Source organism: Labrus mixtus, chromosome 20, assembly GCF_963584025.1.
Source record: "Labrus mixtus chromosome 20, fLabMix1.1, whole genome shotgun sequence".
NCBI classification, from domain to species: domain Eukaryota; kingdom Metazoa; phylum Chordata; class Actinopteri; order Labriformes; family Labridae; genus Labrus; species Labrus mixtus.
In genome coordinates, this window is record NC_083631.1 from 6076679 (window position 1) to 6097968 (window position 21290).

Here is a 21290-nt window from a genome sequence, read left to right on the forward strand (position 1 = left end):
ATTTCCTGTCCCTCTTCAGCTATCCTACCAATCAAAGGAAAAAACTAAAAAGCAAATACTATTTTAAAAAGCCCTTTTTTCAGATTTTTTATGAAGAAATGTTTAATGACTTAAAGCTGAAAATGGATCCCCATAGATCTACTATTGGGGCTGGAAATAATTGCTGTTAAGTTTAAATGAAACCTTTATTTGCACAGGCTGGCGTGCGGCAGACGCTCCTGTGGACCGAGCAGACTGAAAACCTGTGCTTGCGTCACTCTTCGTTCTTATTTTTCCTTTTGTTCCTCCATACTTCCGTCCCCATGTGAGTTTGCAAACTGTCCAACTCCATGTTTTGGCACTAACGCCCCGACAGCACCCACGCTCTCACCGGAGCTATTTTAAGACTTTATTTTATGCCTCTTGCGCTGTTTCCTCCTCGTCCGAGTCAGGTCAGAGTTTCCTTCTGTTTCGAAGGTAACCAAGGGTTTGCTTGCTTGGTACATGTGGCCTTTACATTTTCCTGACTTCTCTTCTTGTTTTTTATTGAAGTAACATCGGGGGGAAAAAAACCCAGTGAAAATCTTACTTTCTTTTAATTTCCCTTATTCCCGTGCTGCATATCTCTAAAGTGCATCTTCATATACTAAGTGAACAGTCCTGTTTATGCGCCTAGTTTCAGGTAAAGTCTTGTCAGAGCTGCACTGCTTTAACCATGGCTTATAAAAGGCCTGTGGTGTGTTTACCTGCCTCTGTTTGTGGTCTGCATTGTGCCACATAGGACACGACCCACCCTAACCTTTGTGTTTTTTATTTTATTTTTTTCTGTCCAAACCTGCTTTGTGCTCATTACCTGTTCACTTCTGTTTGCATTCGGTCACGTCCAGACAATGGGCAAAACGGCCTCTAGCTCCTCAGCTGCATCCACATGAACACTCTGCAGCATACTCTTGTTCCTATTGGTCAATTCAAAACTATGACAACAAACTACTCTGCCTTTGCATGTAAACTGCTTTTAATTGTGTTGTTTGGCTTCTTCTTTGTATTTATTGTTTGAGTGTAGTTGAGTTTTGATGCTCTCTCGACATCAGTGAAAATTCAGACACACCCTCAATGCTTTTTGAGATTTAAATAAAGCTAGAATGAATGAATGAACTGTCTGCATGATGTAACCAATGAGCTCATTGTAAACATGTGTGTGTGTGTATGTGGAAGCTTTTGCTTTAGTGCTTGTGTGTTTTAGTTTCATGACGGTTAGTGACAATCAACCACTCCATCAGGTCTCCTCTCTCCTTTTCTCTCTCCATAACCCCAACATCTATCTTTCCACTCTCATCCTCCTCTTTAATGTCCCTCGCCGACTTGCTTCTCACTCAACCCTGCTTTACATTTTCCCACAATGTCAAACTCATCCACTCAGTATGCCCGAGACGCCAGCCTGCGATTCTTTCCCTTCTTTAACTTTTCTGTTTGATCTCTGAAATCTAGTATGCCAACATCAATGGGAAATGAAACTTTAAAAAAAAACAAAAAAAAAAACAGCAAGGGTAGGCTGAACTTTAAAAGTATACAACAGGAGAAATGATAAAAACTGCTCTCTATTACACGTGATCCTTCTCTGCCTCACTTGCAGAGCAGGATGAATCCATAAAAATGTGTTTAGGGGTGGCAGTGTGTGGTTGTCACGGTAACCAGATCAAACTACCTAGCTCTGCAATTATTGTGCAGTCATCTTCAACTTGTGTTGTCGTTGGTCGGTCCACATCAGTTCAAACGACGAAGATACTCTAAAGTCCCCGCCACACATGAATAAGGAGAGTGGAGAGAGTTGGACACAGGGATGAGAGGGTGGGGAACGACGTGCAGAGGGTCGGAGTCGAACCCGGGACGCCCGTCTCAGGGACTAAAGCCTATATAGGTGGCAAGCAACATAACACCTATGCCTCATGGCGCCCTTACAGACAAATTGATAAACAGATTTCCCAAACTTTTTCTGAAAGTGAACTTCATTTCCTTCTAGATGACTTCATGTCACTCCTAGGAGTCCATTCTCACACCTCACAGAGCGAGAGACAAGCACACTCTCCATGCCACTCCTTCGTGCCTCCCCGGAGTCTGGTATTTGTCAGCTTGTGTGACAGCCTAGAAGTATCTCACATCCATCAGACACAGAGAGGAGGAAAGAGGAGGAGACCAGGTGAGTCTGTCAGAAAATATGGAATCAGCCGCTGCATCAGTCTCCCGATACATCAGCTGCAGTTTGAGTGAGAGTATAAGGAGCACAGATCATCGAGGCACAGCTGGAGTTCTCTAATGAAGAGCACTTCTTGGCTCTTAACTTGGAGTGAATTGGAGTGGTTTTCGGTGGATGATTCAGCTGGGAGAAGAGAGACGAGATGTGCTGAAAGAGGCACAAACTGTTGACCATAAATACATCTCCATCTCTCTCCACACCCACCTCTTCCTCCTCTTTAAAACACAATCACAGTGCGTGTGTTTTTTTCAACTTCTCTGCCTGATCTTAAAGACATGAAAGATGAGGTTTCTGGGTTTATTCATTATAATGTATATAGCATGGACATAATATCTGTATTACAGATTAAAAAAGGTATCACAGATATACTGTCAAGAATTTTCTTCACAATATTTCTGCTCTATTTTTTTGCAGTCTTCTGTTTGCTTTGCACCTCTCTCCCTGCCTACTGCCTGTCCATCCTCTTATATCATTCTTTATCCTGCTGCTTTTAACCTCTCTGCCTTTCTCCCCGTTCCCCCCTCGGTGCTGCCTTTAGCTGATTAAAGTGGCTTTGCTTGCTTTGATTAATTGGATGAACCTTGTGTCCATGCCAGACTTGACTCCTCTTCTCTCGTCCTCCTCGTCCTCGTCCTCTTCACGCTGCTTATACAAACACAGGCCTTTTAATGGGAGGAAATAACTGAACCTGTGGGCTTGTCAGCCGACATGCACCGCATTCAACCAGAGGAGCAGTACACGTATTTCTAATTTGTCAGCCATGATTTAGCTCTCATATACAGCCGAGGCTCTTCTGGGCTTTACAGGTATATGACCTCAATTAAAACCTGTTCGTCTATATTACAGTGATGCATCATGCACCACAGAAATGAATCAGGTATAGCTTCATGCAAGCCTGGAGATCTGGCACATTTTAGGCTTTCTTGGCAATGCTGAGCCTCGTTTGTCTTTTGGCTGCCCCCCCCCCCCCCTCTAAAAACCTGACACCAGGAAAATGTGGAACAATCCTCCTCTGCTCACCTCGTCGACCTCCACCGTGTTAGCGTCTGTCCTTCAGGCTTTGAAAACAACAAACACTTCCATCTCCATGGCACTGTCTGCACACTCATTTGTCTCCTCCTTTCTCTCTCCTCTCTCCTCTCTGTCACTTTCACTTGTTTGTGTATCTCTCTCTCTCTCTGCCTTTTTTTCATCTTTTAGTGAATTCCACCTCAAAAGCTCGTCTCTGAAAGGTCGTCCGCAGCCTCCACAGTCCCCCCCCACGGGTCTTCCTCTTTCTCCTTTTGTTGCTCATTTTTACTGTCTCTCTCTTTCTTTGTCTTTATTGGATCTCCTTTGCCCCTAGCAAAGCCATGCAGCACTGACTCAACACAAACATACACTCAAAATGACACACACACACACACACACACACACACACACAAATCCTAATGTAGCACAGCCAAGTGAGTGGCTGGCTGGGAAAGTCAAACGCTCTGTTATTACATCCCAGCAAATACAATCTCTGGAGATGCAGTGCCAACCGGAGAGCCCCCTACGGGCCGCCAGGGCTTTCTCAGAAACTCAGACGATCACACAAGCAAACTGCTCGTGCCTCCTTCTTCTATTCCATTTTTATCAGCAGGGAGCCACAGTGACTCTGTGGCTGTCTGTGAATGGGTCTATATTTGTGTTTGTGTGTGCTTGTTTTGCTCTGCCTGTTTGAGAATGCTAACCAGGGATGATGGCCTCTACGAGATGTGGAAGAGTAAGCATGCACAACAGCTCAATAACAACTCGAGGCCTCATTGGGTGAAATCAGTGCATGATGGATGACTCTGGTTCTGCTGTGTTCAGACTACACAATAGTTTCCTTGTTCCTGTGATCAGTGGAGCCGAACAGCTTCATCGTTTGGTGATTGGGTCTTGCTTATTATCATGCTTGAGTGGGAGAACGAGGGTTTATTGTATTTATGTTTGCACTGTAAAGCCCAGAGATGACTGAAACACACGACGGTCCTAACAAAGTAGAAAACAAAGTGTAGGGACGTAGTGACAGAGGCGATATAAGAATACTTCTCCTCATTGCATTTTTATTGACTTGAAAGCTGGACACTTGGAGTTTTAGTTTGAAATTAGTTTGGACACAAAGTCTTGAGGCCTTTTTTTGAACTAGTAACAGCTATCTCCAATGTTTTGAATTTGGACTGCAGTACCCATTTTAAACACTAGGTGTCAGAGTTACATATTGCTCCTTTAATGTCCCTTTTTTTAACAGTTAATAATGTTTTTTTTCACAGCAGCATCGTCATGTCTCTCTTCAATCCAACTTCTATGGGGTTTTAGATCTGCATAACCACTGTGACAATTAAGGCAACTTGATGTTAAAAAAGGAATGTGTCGTATCGTATCTCAGCGATATGGACCAAAAATCATATTCAATTTTTTTTATTCCTAAGTCAGTTCTTAATTAAAAGATGCAAAAAAAAGCTCCTTTCCTGAATAACAAAATACATACAGCTGAATATTTTATTTTGAAGGTGTTTCTTTTTTTTTTTTTTTAAGTTTTGCTTCAAGACAGTGACAGTACTCTATATCTCGTTTGAAAATATATCGATGTATCTTAAAGACATGATATAAAACGCCCAGCCCTATTTACCTTCCTGTATGTTTTATACCAATGTGTCCTTGTTTGAGCGGTCGTTAAAACTGTGCTTCTTCTTCTGTCTCCGTGTCTCTCCCAGGCTGTGAGCCCTGTGCAGGGTGGTGATGAGCACTCAGGGCAGCAGCAGCAGCAGGGGAAGTGGCCAGCATGCCGACACTACTCCCCCTCGTCAGGCCCCCGGACCCAAGCTGCAGGTGCAGCGCTCCCTCTCCCGCGACACCATCACCATCCACTTCTCGGCTCTGGGGAAGGAGGAAGACGACGAGGACGAGGAGCTGTACGGGGTTTCTCTTGGGTCTGATGGAGCTAAACCTGGGCTTGACGTTGCAGGGGGACCTCGAGGTCTAGAAGCTTCGGGGGCGGATGAGCAGTCTGTCGCCTCGGCCTTGGAGGCAAAGGAGGAGCTGCTGTTTGAGGCTGCGGGTGGGGATACATCCTCGGGGGCTGCTGTGCTCCCCGTCTTATCCACCACCCTGTCTGTTCAGTCTTCAGACCTGCTACCACACATGCCTTCTCCAGCCATGACGATCACTCCCTCCTCCACCCACTCCCATCTGAGCTCCAACCCTCCCGCCAGCTCCTCTTGGCCCTCCGATCGACCCTCAGCAAACCCCCCCTGCACAAACTCCGGCTCCTCCTCCCCTTGCAAGTCCGCGGCGCTGCCCTCCTCCAAGCCGTTCCTCAGCCTGGTCCGGTCTCTGTCCAACGACGTCGAGACTCGAGAAAGCACTCCCGCGCCTGCTGCAAACGCGCCGCCTCACACGAGGCACCGTCACTTAATGAAATCCTTCGTCAAGTCCCTTTCCACGGACCCGTCGAAGGCTGAGCATCAGGATGTGCCTCTCCATCACTATCACAACCAACCTCCTCATCAGCCGCATCAAGCCCAGCCATCGCAGCGGGCGCCGCCTCGCAACATGCAGCTCTTCAAACAGTTCTCCCAGCCTCGCCTGTCCTCCTGCCCTGTTGTTGTCCATCAGGCAGGAGGAGACTCCAAGACCGCCCCGTCTTCCCCCATCATGTCCCCGGACGGGAGGTCTTTCTTCAAGGTCCAAGAGGTGGAGGCAAGGATAGAGGATACTAAGCGGCGGCTGTCGGAGGTGATGTCGGACCCCTTGCAGCTTTTTAGTAAAATCATGGGGGATGAGTCCGGCATGGGGGCCGGTGTAAGCGGCGCTCACAGGGCTAAATTTCTGTCCTCGAGTGCGTCCGAGCTCAGCGGAGGCGCTGCTGTGAACGGACACGCAGAAAGTAACAACAACTACAGCATCAAGGAGGAGGAAGGCGCAGAGGGCGAGGAGGACGAGGAGGAAACCCCGACAGGGAAGGGTCCCGACTCTGTTTTTTTCTCCTTCCCGTCGCTGGCGCCCGCCCCAGTCCTCAACCAGACCTCCTCGTCCACGTTCCCCAAGTCTCCATCTCTCACCCTGGGCCGATGCTCCATGTCGGCGCTGGTGGCTCGACAGGAAGACGAGGACTTCTGTGAGCTGTACAGCGAAGACTTTGACATTTGTACGGACACAGAAACACCAGACGCGGATCGTCCGGGGTCCCGGCAGCCTCGCGCTGGTAGCACAGGGTTGTGTAGTGAACTGGACACAGAGGAGGAGGAGGAGGAGGAGGAGGAGGAGGAGGAAGTGGACGAGGACTTAGAGACTGTACCTGTGACTGGCCTCATCCTCCTCACACAGTTGGTGTACTGGTATTTGCTCCTCCCAGTGCCTCCATATGTTTGTGCAGTGGTGCATGGGATAGTAGCTGGCTTCATGATACTTTTGCTGATCCTTTGGACGTCCTCTTCTCGTGGCTCGCCGCTGGTGACTAGAAGATGGAGGCGAAGGATAGAGCAGTGGAACGTGGCCCAGCTGGACATCAAAGAGCCGGGGATATTCAAGGTGAGGACTGTTGCTCTGAAAGTGCCGAAAACAGAACACAGGATGGTGAGATTTATTATTAAGCATAATGAGTTCACTGCTAGCGTGCAGCAGTTGTTGCCCCCCCCCCCAAGAGCTTTGTTTTTGTGTCTTTACTCTATCTTTAAACATCCTGGAACGCAAGCCCAGCGCCGAAATTTCCCCCGTTGCTCCCGTTGAATTGGCTTTTCTCCCTCCGAGCCTCCTTTGGGACTGATAAGGTGGGAGTATGAATGAGAATGAAACTCTGCGCAGCCTCATGGGGACCAGCAGAAACATATTGAGGTTATATTAGAGGCACAGTTTAGCTTCAAGCCAAATATCACATTAAGAGCACCGACATGTCTGCTCTCTGTTCTCAGTAGAAATGTTTGGTAGTTTGAGGAGTTATGTAAGCATGTGTATCGTATGTGTGTGTGTGTGTGTGTGCTTCAGTGGGTACCAATCTGTTGCACAGAAGAGCCTAGTGGCTTGAGGGTACAGCTGTTCCAGAGGAGGAGCTCTGTGGTTGTGCAGGACGTTACACACGCATGCAAACAATCCGGCTGCCACATCAGAGAGGGCAAAGTTCCTCTTCCTGTTCCTCTATCTCTACGTCTGAGGAGCAACAGGAAGTCAGATGGTCCACTTTAAGTTTTGTTGTTCTTTTTGATCTTTTTGATGCACCTCCACTCTGAGTGAGAACTTTATAAAGAGGCATGTTTGCTGACTACAAAAGCCCTGTATGTGCATGCATACATTTCTTTGACTCTGTTATTCTGTGACATCAGGAACACAGATTTAAATCAAATTAATGGTTGTTTTCTTTCGATCTGGACTTATTTATCTCGTATCCCTGGAGTTGCAAAGGCACCAGACAATCCTAGAAACAGGCTTAACTTACCTCATTAGCGTGGCATGTCATGGTCGGGGTTTAAGGTTACCAAAGTTTCCATTACTTCTCTCAAACTGAAACTCTTTTCCGCCTTTTGTGACTTGAACCTCAGTGTCAGTGTCAGCTGATCCCCTCTCCCCTCTCCGCTCCCCTCGTTCTCTCAGGGCTGGATGAATGAGATCCACAGCTACAACCCGGAGATGTACCACGCCACCCTCACCCACTCTGTTTACGTCCGCCTCGAGGGCTCCGTCCTGCGTCTGTCCAAGCCCAACAGGAACATCTCCCGCCGCGCCACGCACAACGAGCCCAAACCTGACGTCACCTACATCAGCCAGAAGATCTATGACCTCACTGACAGCAAGGTGCGCCGGTTATATTTGGCTGGTTTATTTATGTGGTCAAAGAGGAGAAGAAGAAGAAGTGTATCTTTGTGAAATATTTCTGGGAGACATTAATGTGTTCGATGTGTGTTTTGTCTCGTCTGGCTCCTCAGTCTATTTGTGTGCTTGATGATAAGCTTAACACACAGTGACATGAAGCACACGTCTCCTCCTATTTCCTTTTGCCTGAGTACATGTTTGCTAATAGGTCATGTTCAGTGACAGAGCCACTTAGAGTCACACACAGTGTGTAAACACAGAGTGAATATCACAGGTCACTGACCCTGCACTGGCTTGGGTTTGTCTTTGTGCTGACTCTGTGGTTTTGTACATCTGAAGGCCAGACAGTAAGAAGACATTTGTCATGTCAGTGTATCGGTGACCAGGGAGGTTCTTGGGGTCGTTTACATCATGCAGCTACTCTACTCTCAAACTCATTTTGTTCCTGTATTGAACATCTCAGCATCATTATTGTGGATGTTAAGTCTCGACATCTATAAAGCTTTTTTAAACATAATAATGTACAAAAACTTTCATTTTCATTTGACTTCTCACAGTCAAGATCTGTTTTATTTTCTATTCTGAGATCTGCCAACTCCCACGCCCACCATAACACCACAAAGCTACAAAACTCACATACATTACACCACTTAATATCCATGTATTCATGTTCATTTACTGTCCCCTCAGAATAATGGAAAATACTAACTAAACTGCACCTCTCCATATAATCAAGTGCACGGACATTTTTAATATGTTGTTCAAAGACAAATGCTGTGGATACATCAAAGATGAGTCATTTGTACTCGTTCTGCTGCCTGTGTTCCTGTTTCTGTTGGTGTTTCTCTTATTTAAATAGTTTGAAGCCCCTCATAGCTGTAGACAACACACACCCTGGGGCCAGTCTGCCACATTATATTTGTAATTCTAACACTGCTCTACGGCTGGAGCTCGATTTTTCTCTGTTTGTCCTGATAGTAACGTGTGCAATCAACTGCCCCGGAAACGTTTTCAATTGTTTGGACTCCCCTGCAGATCCAGCTGGTGCCTCAGAGCTTGGCCAGGAAGAGAGTTTGGAACAAGAAGTACCCAATTTGCATCGAGCTGGCCAAGCAGGAGGACTTCATGTCCAAAGCCCAGGGAGAGAAGCCCGAAGCTGCGGAGGAAAAATCCTCGGGTGTGGGCGAGAAGCTAGAGCGAACAGACAAATGCGAGAAAGTTGAAGGAGCAGGAGCAGCAGAGGAACCCAAAAGGCCAACCTCTGGAGGGGGGGATCTGACAATCTACCTGTTTGGGAGGACCGGTCGGGAAAAGGAGGAGTGGTTTAGGAGGTTTCTTGTGGCATCCAGGATGAAGTCAGAGGGGAGAAGCGGCAGTCTGCCTGGCATCTGCAAGAGTGGTGAGTCTTGAGACCGAAACTTGTACAGTATCAGATACTGTCACACACACATCTTCCTGCGGACCAAAAAGCCATTCTCTCGAGTATGTCGCTGCACAGCCATCAGATCTGTTCATAAGCCGCAGCTTAGGGAATGCCAATCCCCTCGACTGAGCTAACAGATGAGTGTGAATGGGTCAGCAGGATTACATGCACAGAGAAGCAGCATATTATAGCATCGGTTTCCACTGTGTAATATAAGCATGCAAGGATAAGGCCCAATTCAAAGGGGAAACACTAACACTGTCACCGTCCAGTGATAAGAGCGCTGCTGTAGAAACAGGATTACAGAAACGTGATTTAAATAGGAGGCTGTTCGGTGGATATAAATAGCGTTTATATTGAAAATGACTAATACAGGGGTACTATGAGCGAGTGGGAGGATAGTGTAAAGCATGCTGATTCAGAGTGTTGCAGCATAATGTGAGAAATGACATAAAATGCTGACGATACAAGGCTACACAAAGTCTTGAGAAATCTTAATGTATGTGAAATATGATGCATTGATTGAAGTTTCTGAAAACGCAGTTGCTGCACATCTATCACATTAACCTCCGTTCACTCTTCGCGCTCCAGCCTTCTTGCCCTCCCACAGCCGCAGCAGCAGCACCCAGTCTGCCGGCGGAGGCCTGGAGGCCGACAGCAGGAGCAGCAGCCGGGGGAGCCTGGAGGAGTTGCCTCAGCCCCGCCTGTCCTGTTCCTCCGCTGGAGGCATGAGGCAGAAGATGCTGTTGGACTATAACGTGTACATGGCCAAATATGTCAACCCCCAAGCACCACAGAGAAGCCCGACTGCCACCGACAGCCCCGGGAACAGCCCTGAGAGCAGCCCCAAAACTACCAAAAAGGTCAGTGACAGAAGAGCACATGAAAGGTTGAAAGAGAGACAGCCAACAGGCGAGCTGTTAGGCATCCTAATTGCTCACTAGCGTTACTAGTGATGCTTTAGCTAGCAGGTAAAGGCAGAGGAGGATGGATTTTTTAACTTGCCTCTTATCCACATTCATGTTAAAAGTTGTTTTAATTTCATTTTTATCTTATTTATTTACAAGTAATCTCCACACAGTACCTTAAATCTTGTGAGCCATCATGCAGAGGGGCAAAGTGTCAAGGTCTATCTAGTTTATTTTGAGAGTATGTTGGGCACAGAGGAGTTCAAACTGGCTCGACGTAGCCTCTAACCTTAATCCTGTGCTGTTATACGCAATGACAATCTATTTGATTTACTTCACATCGGAAAGATTAAAGCTGAACAATGAACTCCTGCATGTGTGTCCCCTCAGTTATGCAGGAGTTCAGAGGAGCCTGCGGAGCCTGAGGCCTGGGTCAATGCTTTTCTAGGAAGGATATTCTGGGACTTCCTGGGAGAGAAGTACTGGGCCAATGTGGTCTCCAAAAAGATCCAAATGAAGCTCAGTAAGATCCGGGTGGGTACTGGTGCTAGCTTTGAACAAATATACATCCATGGTGAAACTACCAAATCAGAAAAAAAAAGATTCTCAGAGTTCCAGAGTGATCAGTTTTAAGAGAAGTTTATATCACTGATGGCTGTGTAAGATGTCGTTTTCCGTCTCAGCCCATGAAGGCTGAAGTGTTTTGTGTCTTTTCAGTTGCCGTATGTGATGAATGAGCTGACTCTGACAGAGCTGGACATGGGCTTCTCTACTCCAAAGATTCTCCATGCCTCTAAACCTTCTGTGGACCACCAAGGTAAGAAATATGCAACACAGTGTTGTGGTTGGTGTGCTACTAAAAGCCAGTTGTACACTGTACATGCAGTCTACACTGAGACAGGCTGGCTGATCGCGGCCAGATCAGCTGCTCCCGACCGTTCGGATGATTTTCTGGCATGTTTGAAATTTTCGTCGTATGACTGCACACACTCGCACAGTGAGAGCAGAGCCATGCAGACGATTGTGAATGCTCTGTCCTGATTTCTCTCATACAGCGAGCCACCAAAAAATGTTGTACAATCATACAGTCTTCTTCCTCTGCTGTTCTCCATCTTGCCTTTCTGACATGATCCGACTTTAATTTTCCTCTCAACCCTTTCATTTCCTTCATCTCTCTTTCCAATAATTCTTTATCCTACCAATAACCTCTGTTTACAGACTCTACATCAAGATGCAGCATCTTAGCTCAGGGTCTGGAGTTTTGTATGTAAAGTGTTCTGGTTTCTGTTTGTAGTCCCAGTAGTACTGACCTATCACATATCAGCAGGCTTTGGTGTAAGCAATAACAGGCAGCAGCGTCGTCCTCCGTAACATCTTCCCGGCTCGCATCAGGCGTAATCTTGCTATGATTTGTGTATCTCTATAAACAGATGTCTGCATTTAAGAGCAGCCAACAATCTGTTCTACATCACACATTTCAACTAAATCGAACAATCTGCCACTGTGTCGAAAAAGTAAATCAGCGTTCAGATTGCATGACTTTCTGGAGTACATTAGAAATGAAAACAAACATTTGAAAAGTCATTTTCTTCTCCTCTTGACCAAACATGTATTGTCACTTTTACAATTTTGCATTAGGATGATTTTATTTCTGCGAAGTTTTGCAAGTAAGTCACAAGAAAATCTGATTTTTGGAATCACAACCACTGAAGTGAGCCAGAGTGAAGCCTCTGTGAGACTTACTATTTACAGTTAAACTGAGACTCACCTGAAACAGATGAATGGACGCTCTTCTGTGGGATGTAATGACCTTAGAAATAATGGCATTAACTTTGGAGATGTATCTCGAGGGGCGGGTTTCGCTTTGCTTTTAAACACTCAGTCGTTTCTCAAGCTACTGACTGGACTGAAATGGACTGCATGCAAAAGGAAGTCTTTACAGGAAGTCGTTGGCGGTCTTTCTCAGATGTTGTTGGGCGATAGCCTATATGATCCGGGGCCGTCCTCCCAAAGCTTTTCCTTCTTCTTTATGTTTTAAGACATTTCCTCCAACCCTCTCGCCTCTCGTATCTCGCCCTCTCTCTCTGTGCCTCGCTTTATTAAGTCCCACTAATTAGACTTCAAGTCTTGGGTGCCCCTCATACATAGCTCAAACAGTGACTCACCCTGCCCACTACATGACTTGAGCTCCAGCAAAGGGAGTGGGACACAGAGAGATGATTTCCCATCATGGCGGCTGGTTTGGGCTAAAAGTGCAGAAAAGGAAGCTTGAGATGGAGAGTTGGGGGCATGTTCTGAGATTTACTTTTCAACGGTTGGTGGTAGTGCTTTAAAAATGGAAAGCAGAACAAAGGATTTACAGTGTCTCTCCTCATTTTGAAATATTCGGGTTTGTCCAAAGTCTGCTTCGTCTAATTTAATCCTGAAGATATAAGACGAGGTAATACCTATTCTTATTCCCAGTCATGATGAGTCATTCTCCTGTCAGCCACATTTCCACAGTTGAGGCTGCAAGGCTCATTAATGTGTTCTGTCTGAACCAACACGCCCACAGAAATATACTCACAAAGCATAATCAGTGGAGCCCGACACATAATGAGTCCCGGGGGAACGGCATGTCTAGATGTTGCTGCATGCTTCGTTAGTAACATACCTGATTTCACATCTCGTAGGCGGGGACGCTGCTTCCAGACTTCTTAATGTTTGGAGGACATGATTTGATTTCAAATAAAGTATAAAATATTCATTAAGAAGGAGGAAATTCACACAGACTTGCAAAAAGTAGTGCTGGGAATTATTAATTATATAAACAAATAATATTTTGGATCTAGTATCTAGACTTTGTTTTACAGTTGAAAGCACACTAGAAACCATAAGAGACTAAAATACCAATTTCATAGAATATCTCAGTGTTAAAGAGAGAGACAAGTTCAGATGGAAACAATATGTGTTCAGTGTTCAGTCAGAGTGAAAAGCTCCTGTGAGGGATCATTAGTTTGTGTCTATTGTGGCGCCCCCTGTGGACAAAGCTTACCTCTTAACCCTTTGCTGACCTTGTCCTGTTCATTGTTTTCAACGTGTAGCAATCTTATGAATCTTGTCCATGGAAAGTGTAACCAAAGGCTGTGCAAGGGGTGAATGACCTCGTCATGGTTGTCCTGTTTGATTTTGTAGCAGCAAAAACAAGAACAAAGCAAACTAAAGCAAACACAGAAGAACATAAACAACAGCAAGAACAAACAAATGCAAAATACTAAAAATAATTAAATACAATTCAACAGAAAAGAACCCAAAGTGCACGATACCCAACAGACATATATAACCCGACCATCACAAGAACCATGATAAGAACCCAGGTAACACAAGAACCCAACAACACGAGCTGAGACCAAGAGGAGCAAAGATTTAAAAAGATAAGTATAATAATAAGAATAATAAGAAAACTAAAAGAGCTAAAAGCAAAATAAAAAGAGAAATAAGAAGGTAAGAGCAGTAAAAGAAATAGAAACAAGTGGTTAAAGGATCAAAAAAAAACTAGAATATTAATCAAAATAAAGTAAATATAAATATGAAACATAAATATAATATATAATATAATAAATACATATACATTATTAAAGGTTACTGTTAATTCATCATAAGTGTTTTCTCATGTTTGACTCATTTCTCAGTTATTTGTAGAAACGCTGCATGGTTATAAGTGGAAGCAGACAAGTCAAGATTATGTCTTTGTCCTGTGTCTCATGTTCTGGACAGAGACATCAACATGTCTCAGTTGTTCTGACTTGACCTTGTCATTTAGCTTCTCTTTGAACCGCTGCCACACACACATACCAATCAACGAGTGATTTATGGAGACAGGGAAATGAAGAGGTCATAAACACCCCTTGTTAGTTGTGAAGTCAGGATTCATTGAGCTCGACAGCAGGGGGCTTGAAATCTGCAGCATCCTGTTGCCTCCTGAGACGATTGATGTGCTATACTTCCTGAACAGGAAGTATAGCCTTTTGTAATCAGCCAATAAGGAGGTTGCTTCTGCCCTTGCACTGACCTTTTCGGTGTTTGCTGGAGGATGGGTCTTCTTCCTGGCGGCTCTGTAGGGGCCTCGCAGCATTTAGACACCAGACAGGAGGTAATGTTTGTTCACATAAAACGGCACTCTGAGTTATTATTATATTATTATAATTCTAAAAACCGGAACATTTCTGTGTCTTTCACTCCCTCTCTCTGTGCAGGTCTGTGGTTCGATCTGGAGGTCTCCTACACAGGCTCCTTCCTCATGACGTTAGAGACAAAGATGAACCTGGCCCGTCTGGGGAAGGAGGGCGAGGGGCTCGGGGAGCATGGGAAGGAGTGGTGAGGCTTTCAATCACATGCAGTATTTTAGAGTTTCCAAATGAAGCTAATGAGGCTCAGTCTGACTTCAACATTTATTTTTTGAAGCTCCTTTCACGTATGCACCGTTCTCCTGAAAGTTTCCAGACATTTTCATGTCTGAATGCAAACAGCCGGACTTTATCCAGATTTTTTATCCTTGTAAAATTTTCACAAGAAGACAGGGTAGGCTGATGGGTAAATGTTTGTTGTTATATTTTGGCCACTAGGGAACATCACCCGGGGGTAGGGTAGTCAGTGGTTAGTGTGTGCGCCTCATGCACAGAGGGCTTAAGTCCTTGAAAGTGGACTGCCTGGGTTCGAGTCCCACCTGTGGCTCTTTTCCCGTATGTCATTCCCCGCTTTCTGTCTCTGATTTTTTGCCTTTGTGTGAAAACACCCGTCAACACAAATCATTGATGTTATGTCAAAGACTATCATGGCCTCAGAATCGGTTGCTTCGTCCACCATCTGACTTCCACAGTGTCCTTTTTATGTCCTGTCCTGCCTTCTGAGACCCCCCACCTCGTCTGACAGGGAAAATCTCCTTCTGTGAGGGACGTGTGTGACAGGGCTACTCTGGGAAATGTCAGTGCCGGGCAGTCCTGAAATGTTCTGGAAACAGTCCGGAGTGCGTTTGTGAAAAGGGGCTATAAAGAATGTTTCAGGCGATGTGCACAGCTTGTCCTCACTCCTCAGTGTTTGTAATGATTTAATAATACATGCTCTGTTAAAAGGCCTTAACAGGAAGTTGGAAGGATTAGACTTTGAGACAAATAAGTCGCTCTTAGCTTGATGTTAATGAGGTACTTCTGCATGTAGAATCATATTAGTAGTCTTGTTTTTCACTATAACTACTCTTCTTCTGTTGGCTCTTCCTTCTTCTCTTCATGTACTAATCCTCTCTGGATGCTCAAACTGGATCTGCTCAATGATTGGTGAGTTCTGGAACAAGGCCTGTCACTGCAATAATGCATTTTGTTCTAGAGTATAGCTTATTTGCTTGGGTGATACTATAGAGATCATTGTCCTCTGAATTACATAAGTAGAGATGCTTTAATGTCTGCAGAGCCTTTTGCCTGACTGCAACAATAAGTGTGTGTTAATGTGGGTGTGTGACAGGCCCAGGCCGCGGACATACTGCCTGGCAGACAGCGATGAGGAATCGTCTAGTGCTGGCTCGTCGGATGAGGAGGATCCCCCTGAACTCCTCAGCGACAAAGCCATTCCTCTTGGAGGCGAGGGGTGAGCAAATGTCTCCTCACGACCACATCATCACACGTCTGAATGGGCAGAAATAGATTAGGTGTCAGAGCAGAACGTTCTGCCCTTTCACTCCACACACCCACCTACTCACTCCTTCATGTTCGAAGGCTTGCTGCTGTTTTAATGTAGCACCCGGTCACTCCCTTCCATCGTGGGTGCTGAGTAGCAAGAGATGCTGTTATGAATAAATGATGAACCTGACTCACTTTCTTGCCTCCCCTCCTCCTCCTCCCCCGTTTCCATCCTCTGCTCACGTAGCTATATGGGAGGCCACAGGCCCAGCAAGATCATGCGCTTTGTGGACAAGATAGCCAAGTCCAAGTACTTCCAGAAGGCCACAGAGACGGAGTTCATTAAGAAGAAGATGGAGGAGGTGTCCAACACGCCCCTGCTGCTCACTGTGGAGGTGCAGGAATGCCGCGGGACGCTGGCAGTCAACATCCCACCTCCTCCCACGGACAGGATATGGTACGTTCACTTCCAGGGAGGAGTGCATAGAGGGCTGTAGGATTAAGTTTGTGGAGGTATGGGAATCCTGGCATGAGGTGTGACTCAGCACCCTCTGCTGGACAAAAGTAGACAGTACAATAAAATGAAAGACTGAACAGTGTGTTCTCACCAGTGAATGAAAGATGCATGAAATCTTAAAGTACACACTGTGTGCTTTAGATTACAGAAGCCCTAAGAGGACATGCATCCATACATTTTATGTTACTGTTTCCTCTGTTAACGAGTAAACTTCTGTTGTTATCTCGAGATTTAGACTTATTTAAAGTATTATCTCTGGATAACAACGCTGTTTTTTTATATGGTAATGAGTCAGTGTCTCAAGATCTTGAGATAAAGACTGAAATTACCTCGTTACCATGGGAAACCAGCGCTGTCATCCCGAGATAAAATGGGATGAATAAGTTGAGATCTCGAGAAAAGAATCACATTTAGTCATCATCACAAGAAACTGAGTAAAATCAAAGGTAAGGACATATGTCCGTTCAGGGCTTCTGTACTGTATAAACATTACTTCAATCAACATCTAACTGGTCATTGTATAGGCGTTTTCGCACTGCAGGAACTTTTCCATAGTTCTAGGAACTATTGGAACCATCCCCCCTTTTTATTGATACCACACTACAGAAACTATTAACTATTTTAGTTTATAGCACCTTGTTTAGAGGACTTATTTTAAGCTCCTGCTTCAGATGCTGCACAGAAGAAAAAAAGTCCCCACAGTGTGTAGTTCTCAGTGAACTTCCTATTCGATAGTTCCTCCCCAAATCTTCCCCAGAACAGTTTGGTCTGAAAACACCTTATGTTTTTCAGATTTCTCCTCGTTTTATTCCTTCTCTTTTTAAGCTTCTCAAAATCCTTCAAATGCAAAAATCCTGGAGTGAAAAATAACAGTCAACATTAGGCCAAACATATGTGACGAGATGTCTCGTTCAAAAAGGTCACAAGCCAAAACTTTAACGAAACACAGATACAGAGCATTATAGTGGGCTTGATTTTAAAGCATGTTTAGCCATATTATGTTTTCAAATTGGAAAATATATCTAGAACTAAGGGTGAATGAACAATTTGTTTTGGTGAGGCCGATCCTACGAACTATACTTCAGCTTTGATGAGATGACACACGTTTGGGTTTTAGGTATGGTTTCCGGAGTCCGCCTCACCTGGAGCTAAAAGCACGGCCTAAACTGGGAGAGAGGGAGGTCACTCTGGTTCATGTGACGGACTGGATTGAGAAGAAACTGGACCAGGAGTTTCAGGTAGGAACTCAAAAAAAAGAACAAAACAAGGAAACAGTGCATTTCTATGATGTCATGAAGACAATTTCTTTACATTAACAAAAGGAGAAGGTGTATGGTTAAAAAGTGCAGGCCTGAAAATGACTTGAGGACAAAGAGACTCCCCCCCCCCCCCCCCAGATGTTAACGGACAAGAATTTAAGTCATAAACGAGGATTCATTTATGGGTGCCCCCCTACATGCACTTCAAAGCAGTGTGCCTGTGGCTTCTCCACCCCTCATATATCCATCCACAGTAATGATACGCCTGCTTCCAGATAACCACCCTGAGGCTCACCTGAAAACTACTGTGTCCCTGTCAGCTCTCCCACACAGCAACATTTATCCCTGCCTGACTCTGCTGGGGGGGTTATTATTATGTGCACCCCCCCAGTAAAATACAGTGCTGCTGTGCAATGTTTTGTCATTTGTGTGTTAGTGTTTACATCTGGATTTGAACAAAAGGCCTCAGTGGTTTGCAGGCACAACATGTCACAGGGCTCCATGTGCAGAGGGGGGTGGATTTTAGGATCTTTTACAAACCAGTGTCAAAAAAAGTTTGGACGCTGTTTAAACTGTATCTAGAATCAGAATCAGATAATATTGAAAACATATGCACAAAAACAACAAATCAAATGGTGAAACTTAAGATATTTTATTGCTGCTGGAAAATTATACGCCCATTTTGAGGATAAGTACAGCAGTATGTTTAAAGAAAAGTAAGATAGACCGCAAAAGTTGTGAAATAAAACAACTGGTGGAACATCTGAATTATTAGGCACAATCGGCAAAGGGTTATTTACACGACGGGGTATAAAAAAAAGAACATCCCAGAGAGGCTGAGTCTTTCTGGAGTAAGGACAGGGAGGGGGGTTCACCGCTCTGTGAAAGACTGTGACGGCAAACTGAGCAACAGTCTTTAGGGAAGGCCAAGCTTATTTCAGCAAGAAGATTCTGCATGCCTTACAACAAGAGGCTGGTGATAAACTGGCCTGCTTGCAGCCGCAACTTGTCACCTATAAAAAATTCTTTGGAGCGTTATGAAACATAAACCATGACAAAGGAGACCCCCAACTGTTCAGCAGCAGAAATCCCACATCCAACAGAAATGAGGAAAACATTCCCAGTTTGAAATGACAGAAACTGGTCTCCTCAGATCCCAAACGCTAAGTTACAGGGTCTGGTTAAAATAAGAGGTGATGCTACAGAGTGGTAAACATGACTCTGTCACAACTTTCTTTTGAGATGTGTTGATGGCAGTAAATACAAAATGTGCTTCAATGTTCCAAAAATTAACATTTTCTCTTTCAATGTTTTGAAAATCGTCATATTCTGTTTCCATTTACAATTTAGTGTCCAAACTTCTCTGAATGCAACATTGTGAGCAGATGTAGCATCATGTAACTGTCCTTTATTTGTATTTATTTTTGTAACACACTCAAATAATATCCAGTCTTTTCAATTTCCGTTTCCTCCCCTTTTATTCATCCTTGAAATGAAGACTTTGTTCCTCACTGTGCTTGTCCTCCCACAGAAAATATTTGTGATGCCAAACATGGATGACATCTGGCTACCCATAATGCACTCTGCCATGGACACGCGCTCAAATGCCAATTTGCTTACTGTGACAGACGATGCCTTGAAGGACCCAGACCCCGAGGACTCTGAGGTCTCGGACATGTGAAGTGTTTAATGACGGGACATGTTATCGTCATGGCAATAGGACAGACTCCTACGAGGTCGATGCACCAGCCTGTGGCGAATCCTGATGTGCGTAACAAAACTGGAGGTGTCAGCGAGCGTGTTCATTTTTTTGAAAATGGAAGAGAAACGTGACTCCTTCATTGTCATACAATCACACAGAGCTGTCTGTGTGACGTCAAACATTTTGCTTCGTTTTCCAATGACGTACATACATGGAGCATGTCGAGACTGTTTAACAAAAGGTGTGTGTTGGTGGATCGACAAATAGCCATCAAATTCAACCAGAAGAACCATAATACCTGTGATGTACAGCTGCACCAAACTGTGGAGGTTACAGTGTCAGCTGTTAGTGCAGCCTTTCTTATTGGAGTCGTTGCTAAAACTCTGGGAAGACTTTGAGGCTACTAATGAGATCAGGTATGAATCTGCTGGAAGCCCCTGCATCGACTGATACAATCTCACAGGGATACCAAGACTCATTCGCGCCCCCCCCCCCACCCGCCCCCATCCACACTGCTGCCTGTGCCAGCCGCCTTTATGCAAACACAACAGCAAAGTGTCCACCGCAGACACATGGTCAGTTTAAATCCACTACAGACACTGATCAAAACACACAACCTGTGTGCTTTGCATAGTGTGATTGGGTTTACATCCAACACTGACCGTAAAGGGGTGAGAAGATAAAAAAACATATCTGCATACACAGCAGCTCAACCTCGCCTAGGTCTGATGAATGTATAAACAGGATCGCAGCTCCCGAAGCTGTGCGAAACTACAGCTCATTCACTGACGACGTGCTTCTACGCAACACGCTTCAACTTTTCTTTTCGTGTCATATTCAGAGTCGAGCAAAAGTAATAATTGTACTTTTTTTTTTAAATTGTCAAAGCAATCTTTCAGTCCTGTTTGAAGGCTTTTTAATGAGGTAAAAGGTGACAAATAAGCAATCGGTTAATTATCTTGTGTTCTGTGTTAGCAAGTATGGATTATTGTAGCTGGATTTTCAAAATAAAAGAGGTATTTTCAGCAGGGAGTGATGATTGCTTTGGAGACATGGTAAGAAAAAAGTGGGAGACACACTTCCTGTTTGATTTGAACAATACTGGAGATTAGCCATATTATTTACTGTTGTTGACAGACATCCAGCTAATGAATGCTTGTTTTTGCAGAATTATTTGATTCCATGTTCTTTCTGTACTGTACACCTATAAATCAAAATTTAAAAAAAAAAAACAGCTGTAGTTATCTGCCAAGACACCTGGCTGCTTTACAGGCGACTATTATTTGATGTTTTGCGTTCAAATGTGTGTGTTGGCAAAGTGTATGAGGCAGAAAGTGCCTTTAAAAATAATTAAACATTCCTCCATAGTGCGCCGCCACATCTGTTGCATCAGTTTAGGAGAAGAGAGAAAGGTGTTGTGCCATTAGTCTGTCGAAGACATGCCCTGTTTTCTCAAGGTATCGGTGTTGTTCATTTGCACAGTGATGAAAATATGAAACATTGCTGTTGTGTTCAGTGATGTCACAGAATGTTTATGGTTCTGATCATTGTGGATCAATAAAACCTTTTGCTTGAAAATAATCATGCTGGTTTGTGTGTGGTCGTAAAAGGGTCCCTTAGAGCAGTGGTTCCCAAAGTTGGGGTCAGGACCCACTGGGGGAGGGTCGCAAGACACTGAGAAGGGGGTTGTGAGAATTCTTCCAATCACATTAAAAATCACTTAAAATTGCCTAGTTTACCCATTCTTGTAAAACCATATGGGGAAAAAAATCGAGATTAATTC

General features: G+C 44.6%; 1 protein-coding gene across 3 annotated transcripts in view; it reads left to right on the forward strand.

The window, feature by feature from the left end:
- Positions 1-21088, forward strand: part of tex2 (testis expressed 2) — a 29158-nt gene extending 8070 nt beyond the window's left edge. For 2 of the 3 annotated variants that reach the window (XM_061065358.1, XM_061065357.1), the window contains 11 exons: positions 4957-6772; positions 7829-8029; positions 9083-9446; positions 10062-10333; positions 10769-10912; positions 11096-11195; positions 14614-14734; positions 15875-15997; positions 16277-16486; positions 17664-17784; positions 19337-21088. In XM_061065358.1, coding sequence (XP_060921341.1) covers positions 4982-6772; positions 7829-8029; positions 9083-9446; positions 10062-10333; positions 10769-10912; positions 11096-11195; positions 14614-14734; positions 15875-15997; positions 16277-16486; positions 17664-17784; positions 19337-19486 — 3597 coding nt within the window. In that variant the 5' untranslated portion in view covers positions 4957-4981 and the 3' untranslated portion in view covers positions 19487-21088. The remainder of the gene's footprint in view (positions 1-4956; positions 6773-7828; positions 8030-9082; positions 9447-10061; positions 10334-10768; positions 10913-11095; positions 11196-14613; positions 14735-15874; positions 15998-16276; positions 16487-17663; positions 17785-19336) is intronic. The other variant, XM_061065359.1, reaches the window with a different exon arrangement.
- The last annotated feature ends 202 nt before the right edge of the window (positions 21089-21290 follow it).